The following is a 7,609-nucleotide window of genomic DNA, read 5'->3' as shown; positions in this document are numbered from 1 at the left end:
GGGGGCCGTTCTTCCCAATCACGCCCCTCCAGGTCTCACTGTCATTGCCCACGTGAGCGTTGAAGTCTCCCAGCAGTACGAGGGAGTCCCCAGGGGGCGCGCTCTCAAGCACACCCTCTAAGGACCCCAAGAAGGGTGGGTACTCTGAACTGCTATTTGGTGCATAAGCACAAACAACAGTCAGGACCCGTCCCCCCACTCGAAGGCGGAGGGAGGCTACCCTCTCGTCTACCGGGGTGAACCCCAACGTACAGGCGCCGAGCCGTGGAGCAATTAATATGCCCACACCGGCTCTGCGCCTCTCACCACGGGCAACTCCAGAGTGGAAGAGAGTCCAACCCCTCTCGAGAGGACTGTTACCAGAGCCCAAGCCGTGCGTAGAGGTGAGTCCGACTATATCTAGTCGGAATTTCTCAACCTCACGCACCAACTCGGGCTCCTTCCCTGCCAGAGAGGTAACATTCCATGTCCCAAAAGCCAGTTTCTGTAGCCGATTGTCGCGCCAAGGACCCCTCCCTTGGCTGCTACCCAGCTCTCTGCGCACCCGACCCCTTTGGCCCCTCCTACAGGTGGTGAGCCCATATTGCTTCCTCCCTATCAAATACTTTGACTCCATTGCAAAGCCACTCCCCTGATGCCATATCTTTCCAGTTTTTTAATAGTATATTATGATTAATGGTATCAAATGCTTTTTTTAAGTCAATAAATACCCCGACTGCGTATCTCTTCTTTTCTATACTATGGGTGATTTCTTCTACTACATCAATAATAGCCATTGTTGATGATCTGTTTGCCCTAAAACCATATTGACTTTCACCAATCAATTTATGTTTATCTACAAATTGTTCTAGTCTATTATTGTAAAGTCTCTCTAATATTTTAGAGAACTGAGGAAGCAGAGATACCGGTCTATAGTTTGTAAAAATGTGCTTGTTTCCATTTTTGTATATTGGTATAACTTTTGCTATTTTGATTTGATTTGGAAATTTGCTTGTTAGAAATGATAGATTACAGATGTAGATCAATGGTTTCACAATGCTATCTATAATTTGCTTAACTAGTACCATATCGATGTCAAAACAATCCATAGACGTTTTGTTTTTACAGTTGTTAACCATGACTAAGATTTCTGATTCCGTAACCCCAGATAAAAACATGGTTCACAGTTCATTTTTATCAGTGACTCAAATTGTTTACCACTGCACTCTGGGATATTTGCAGCGAGCTCTGGTCCAACATTTACAAAATAACTATTGAAATTCTCCACAACTTGATTTAAATTATGAATGAGTTGAGCCGAAAAAGCCGGTTCTCTAAAAAGAGATGGACTTTCTTTCACTACACAACTACCACAGAATGATGCATGATGGGAAATCCCCAGGCGGCAGACGCATGCGCACAGTAACATCAAACCGCTCACTTAGTTTGCAACGAAAAAAAACGATACCGAAATAGAGGGTACCGCGGCGAACTCGTATGACTTGATTGATTTGCGGTCGATGTATACCGGATGGTAGTCATAATTGACAAATTTGCGTTTTTCCATACAGATTTCCTTGTACGTCGTACACGTCTTAAAATGCATAATAAAGGTACTTTGTACGGCAAAAGGTACAGGTTGACAGGTATGCTGAACTTGCCCAGGACAAACCACAGGAAATGTTAGTGATGGCAAAATGAGGGCCCAAAAAGCAGTGAAGCCCTCAAGGGGAATGCTCCACACACACACACGCACATTTGTCATTGTGGGGACAAATAAGGTATAACGTTTTTTGGTGTGAAAAAAATGCTTTGAATACAATAAAATACATATTTTAAGAATGCACTAAGAGAGTAACAGAGTAAGAGTGTATGATAAATTATTCTGTGTGTATGCAACAAGAGAAAAAATATGGTAAATAAAGTGCTATTTTTACCTAAAAACAATTTTTGGGCGGACAATGTTTTGGACCCAGGCGTTTTCTTTTTTGCAGAGAATTTCACTAGCTTTGGAAAAACTCAGGTGTGCTACACATAAAGCATGGGGGCATATATTTAACATGTTTGTTTAAGAATTGCAAGAGCATATTTCTGTGTTTTCCAAAACCGAGGTAGTTTCTTTGCCACTTGTATTCAGGGGGGGATTTTGTAAGGTTTATTGTTCTATATTCTTTATCAATTATCCATTATCGGTCAAATCATAATACGCTACAAAGCCAAGGGGCCGAGACACTTGCCTTCAGCCAAGAGGCCGAGTCAAGGTCCTGGCCACAGAGCCATGCAGCGATCAGTGCGAATGCACCGTTCCCGGAGGTACTTGTATTCAGAACCTCACTTAAAGCTAGTAAATCGTTTCCTGAATCAGTTACGACGTAACTGTTAGGTGGTACGACCGCTTTGTGGAACTTAAAAGTCACCGCATACGTCGTCAACAAACACCTCGACCACTCATCTAAAATACTAAGTACACGCTTCAGGGAATTCAAGCCAAGGAGCACATCACCACAGCCAACCAACCCACCAACCAAACTGTGAAGTAACCATGCTTAATTGACAGAGCATTTCGCACCGCACAAACCGGGCAAACCCGCGTTTAAAATCACGCGCACCCTTTCCCCAAAAGGGACGAATTTCCGGTGGTTTCTCCCTCTTCGCGGATGGGATTTCATGACGAGCGCGCAGCAGACAATATTACAAAACAATATTTAGAAGAAGGAGACAAAAGCAAGTTTGTCCTGTCCAGTAATTGTAGGTATGTCAGCCATCGCCGTGTAAGTCAACCATTGCAAAGAACCGCGCTGCGGAGGAGCCCCAGCCCCGAAGAATCCCCCCAACCCCTATGACCCGGCTATGCTGCCCTGACCGTGCCGCCGGTAGCCGCCTAGCCAACATGTCCGATGTCAACAAGAGTCTGCAGAAATGGAACGCAAGTTTCCGAAAAGGAACTGACTTTGACTCTTGGGGACAATTAGTGGAAGCCATTGACGAATATCAAATGTAAGTGCCCCTAACAATCACGAGTATACTAATGACGTCACTTCGGTTGTAAATGCTTGAAAATCGTCACCATGTTTCTCAACAAGTCTGCTTAATAATGATGCAAACCAGGGGCAATCTTACATTCAGAGCTTTGGGGTTGCTAAGCCGCGCTGCTCCGATAAAGGAAGACGAGTCACTTCCGTTTCCTGAGGCTATTGTGGCGTAGTATGCTGGCGACGGAAAGGGAAAATAAACTCTTTTAGCGTACATGTATGTATGCTTCGCAAAGCTGAATTTATTAACACCGGAGCACCCTGATGTATCACTTGAAGTCCAAGCACCCCGGTGCTGTAGTACAGTCAGACCGCGGACTTTGACAAACAACCTTGGATCAGTTTGATGAAAGTGGTGGGATGCTTTTGAAAAAAAAAATAACCAACGCACTTGCATTTTGGGGAGCTTCAAATTGTTGCCCATTAAATATAATCGAGGACTCAGGACTGCACAGTTATTCAAGTTGCATCGGGGGATATAACGCACCAGTCAGATAGATAGATGGATACATTATTCATCCCCATAGGGAAATTTCACACTTCCAGCAGTATCCTTGTGTTGAAAAATAAAATAAAATTAATTATAGAATACAAAAATAGCCAATATAACGTTTTGCAATAGAGTATTTAAATAGTGCTACGGAAAATGCACACTGTAATAAAATTAGGATAATATGCAAATGTGGTGGTGGGGTTTTAATGTGGGCTGTTGCTCCCCCGGGCGGCTTGTCCTACTCCATGCTGGTGTCCAGAGGGGAAGGGACAGCTGCAGTACTCTGGGGTAAGAACGATTGGGGGTGGTCAAACATGTTAAAGAATAATTTTGCACACTCACTTTTTCGTTTTTTATTTGTTAAAAAAAGTTTAAAATATCCAATAAAGTGTGTCCACTTCATGATTGTGTTCCACTTATTGTTGACTCTTCACAAGAAATTAGTTTTATATTTCGATGTTTTGAAGTCTGAAATGTGGCAAAAGGTGACAAAGTTCAAGGGGGGCAAATAGTTTCGTAAGCCATTGTATGTATTTATTTTGTCGTGTTTTTAGCATTTATTTTGTCGTGTGTTATGTTGTGTGTTTTGTCGTGTGATTTGTTGTGAATTTTGTCACATAATCTGTAGTATGTTTTGGCTTTTGTTTCTGTGTTTTTTTTGTTGTCTGTTTTGACTGCATAGTCTTGGATCCAGAACCAACAGGCTAAAGTCTCATCAGTCTGCCTCACTCAGAACTCTCTCCCTAACCTTCACCCTTGGTGGTTTTTATTAGCTTTTATCCTCTACTTTACTAATTCTTATAGAACATTATGCACAGAATGACTTAAAGAAGGGAATTAAAGAAAGGCAACAGAAAAAAAATCCAACAAAATAAACAATACATTACAAAATGTAAAATGAATACATTTTAAAAAGAAAACATTTTACATTTTTATTTAAACACATTATGAACACTAAAATAACAGGAAATATAATAAATAAATCAGAAAAAAAAAATCCAAAACAGTTTTAACTTTTTTTATGCTCAAATTTAAATTTCACATCACAGAATCCTACAAAAATGCATATTGACCAATCACATCCCTAGGGGGAAACCATTGGAAAACAAGGAACATATACAGTACATACCGAGTTACAAACATGACAATGCAGCTGTTGTCCTTGGCCAAATAGTTGGTTCACAAAGTTATAATGGAAGGAAATACTACTCAACTGTGAGGGTCTCTGTAATGATCAGTATTTGTTGTTAATGCATTATAAATTTATATTAATCCTGTCATATTTTCTCATTTATTTTGTTGTGTAAATTGTAAAATATTTTTTTCTCGTAATTTGGCATTGATTTTGTTGTTTGATTTGTCGTGTGTTTTGTCACATATTTTGTTGTGTAATTTGTCGCATTTTTGTCATTTATTTTGTCGTTTCTTGATATGTTTTGTCAATTTTCTGCATTTGTTTTGGTATATCGTTTGGCATTTGTTTTGTCATGCATTTAATTACATGACCTATTGGTGTATTAATCGATTCGTGTATCCCTGACCAACAAATGGGAGAATAGCTCTGGCAACTGGGCCACCTCATTCGAAAAACATTTTGTTGTGGCAAAGTCTCATTTCATTACCGTACCGCTTATCCTCATTAGGATCGCGGGGAGGCTGGAGCCCATCCCAGCCATCTCCGGGCAGTGGGCAGGGGACACCCTGAACTGGTTGCCAGCCAATCGCAGGGCACACAGGGACAGACAACTCATTCGCTCATTCAAACCTAGGGACAATTTGAACCGGCCAATTGACCTGAAATGCATGTTTTTGGAACGTGGGAGGAAACCGGAGAAAACTCACGCAAGCACAGGGAGAACATACAAACTCCGCACAGGAAGTCTGGAGCTGGATTTGAACCCACGACAGGTTCCCATGACATGAACTGTGCCGCACAAGCGCTAACCACTGCGCTGCCGTGCTGGTTGTGGCAAAGTATACGACAAATTCCGAAATGAATAAATGAAAAACTGCATAAAAATATGAATACATTTGATGTGTTCAAATATTTAGGTATTACATGAGTTATTTATGTGGCCATTTATATGGCATTTTTTATTTATACCTTAATTCCTATGTATGGCAGTCCTCCATAGTGATGTGCTAATTTTGGTTTTAATCGCAAACTTATTTTCAGTCTCGCGGAGCAACTGCGGAAAGAAGCACAGTCATCCAACTCTGCAGCCTTCACTAAAGAGCAAAAGGTAAATTATGTCTACACGCTCCAACATGTCACGTCACATATGTACATGAAACTTTATTTTTCTGCATGCGCTTCAGAAAACTTTAGAGAAGATTGCAACATGCCTGGAGATGCGGAGTAACAGTTTGCAGGTTTGTTTTGAAATTCATTTAATGACTTGTGTGAAACATTGTTAGTACTTTACATATGATGTGTAACTCACCCTTTAAAAATAATAGTGAAAAGAAATATGGATAAAACAAATAGGGGAAAAACAACAAAAAACAAGTAAGTTATGAATTAAGACAAGAAACAAAAAAATCAAAGTGCATACTTAAATACAAAAACTGAAGATTAAAAATAAATTGGTGAAATCAAATGAAAAAAACAATTGTCTCATTTTGTGCTATCATTTTTTGTCTTTTTTTTGTTGGTTTTTTTTGTTATGGAATGTTTACCTTTCACGTTATTACCGGTACTATGTTCTTACTGTGTTATTTATGTTACCTTAAATTCGGGAGCAGTAACTTAACCAAAAATTTTAATATTTTATATTTATCTTACTCGTTGATTTTTTTTTTAATTATTCAGTTAAATGTTTCATCGTTCAATTTTTTTTCAGTTTATTTTAAAATTGCGACCCCATTGCTCAAAAATAACAGGAAATAAAACACAAAACCCATTTTTGACTATTAAATAAAAATGCAATAAATATTTTTTCTCTTAATGTTAGGAATGTTTAATTACACTTTGTTAGAATCACACCAGTATAATTAATCTACTAAATTAGCTAGATACTGATACCAATTTTTGAATACCATTGATATTTCTGATTCAACCCCCCAAAACAATTTCCCTTTTCTGTTTAGAGCTCACAGTCATCAGAGGAGTTCAAATTGGAAGACTTGAAGAAACTGGAAAGCAGTAAGTTACAAATTGTCGTCTTTAGTCCAATCCCTCTTAGATTGGCAATATTTTGTCTTTATGCCCGCAGTCATTACAAATGTGATGTCGTACAACAAAGAATTCCCCTTTGATGTCCAGCCTGTGCCCTTAAAGTAAGAAGCATCTTTAAGTGTGCACCTAAATATTTGATTTGCCTGCATTTATTCATTTATTTGGGGCTGGCTTTGCGAGATGAAGATCACTGCAGAATGCACAGTGGCAACAAGTAGACACTAGAGACTACATGCTAACGGGTATGCGCTAATGCCTCGAGCAGATGCTAGCGAGCTAGGTCTAGCAACTACATGCTGACATGCTAGTTCAAAATGAATAAGCCCCATTCAATATTAACGGGACCGTTCATTTTAATTCATTTTGATGCTAACGAGGAGTCGCTAACAACATGACAACGTCTACATTTCTTTCAACATGGCGGCGCGTCTATACGCTGCGGCTTCACGTGTCTCTCCAGTAAATCTTTTTACTTTAAGTGTTCTTTTATCTCTCATCTTTTCTTTGATAAATACCTGGCCGCCAACTATCACATTAAGTTGCCAGGAACTTATTAACCTGGGTCTAAGATTAGATTTCGACTCATTTCACGATTATAATGCAACAACAACATCCCAAAGGACATACGAAGACCACCGGGATCTCCCTGGGTGATCTGCCCGCCCAATAAGCGACGGAGACGGCGGAGGGAACGTAAACAAAAACGAGGCTCTCGGGGAAGCTTAGCGGAGAAGCTAAAAAGGCGACCACACCGACAAGCCCTTACGAGTATCTTCCTGACCAACGCCAGATTCATCGTACACAAAATCAGTGAACTTGAGCTGCGGATAGCTACCAACAGCTTCGTACGGAATAGCAATATTTTTGTGATCACGGAGTCTTGGCTTGACCCGCGGATCCCCGACGCTGCAGTCCAGCTAGCAGGAC

General features: G+C 40.2%; 1 protein-coding gene across 6 annotated transcripts in view; it reads left to right on the top strand.

Moving 5' to 3' along the window:
- The first annotated feature begins 2,417 nt into the window (after nucleotides 1-2,417).
- The window catches only part of aida (axin interactor, dorsalization associated), a 31,349-nt gene continuing 26,157 nt past the window's right edge, over nucleotides 2,418-7,609 (top strand). Inside the window, exons 1-5 of one of the 6 annotated variants that reach the window (XM_088325165.1) lie at nucleotides 2,423-2,976; nucleotides 5,681-5,747; nucleotides 5,824-5,877; nucleotides 6,595-6,649; nucleotides 6,720-6,783. In XM_088325165.1, the coding sequence (XP_088181291.1) occupies nucleotides 2,819-2,976; nucleotides 5,681-5,747; nucleotides 5,824-5,877; nucleotides 6,595-6,649; nucleotides 6,720-6,783 (398 nt within the window). In that variant the 5' untranslated portion in view covers nucleotides 2,423-2,818. The other 5 variants (XM_088325169.1, XM_088325167.1, XM_088325170.1 and 2 more) reach the window with 5 other exon arrangements.

Source organism: Urocampus carinirostris, chromosome 20 (assembly GCF_059441175.1).
Source record: "Urocampus carinirostris isolate Australia breed hairy pipefish chromosome 20, RoL_Ucar_1.0, whole genome shotgun sequence".
Lineage (NCBI taxonomy): Eukaryota > Metazoa > Chordata > Actinopteri > Syngnathiformes > Syngnathidae > Urocampus > Urocampus carinirostris.
Note: the sequence above shows the minus strand (reverse complement) of the source record. Positions and strands in the feature narration are given on the sequence as shown.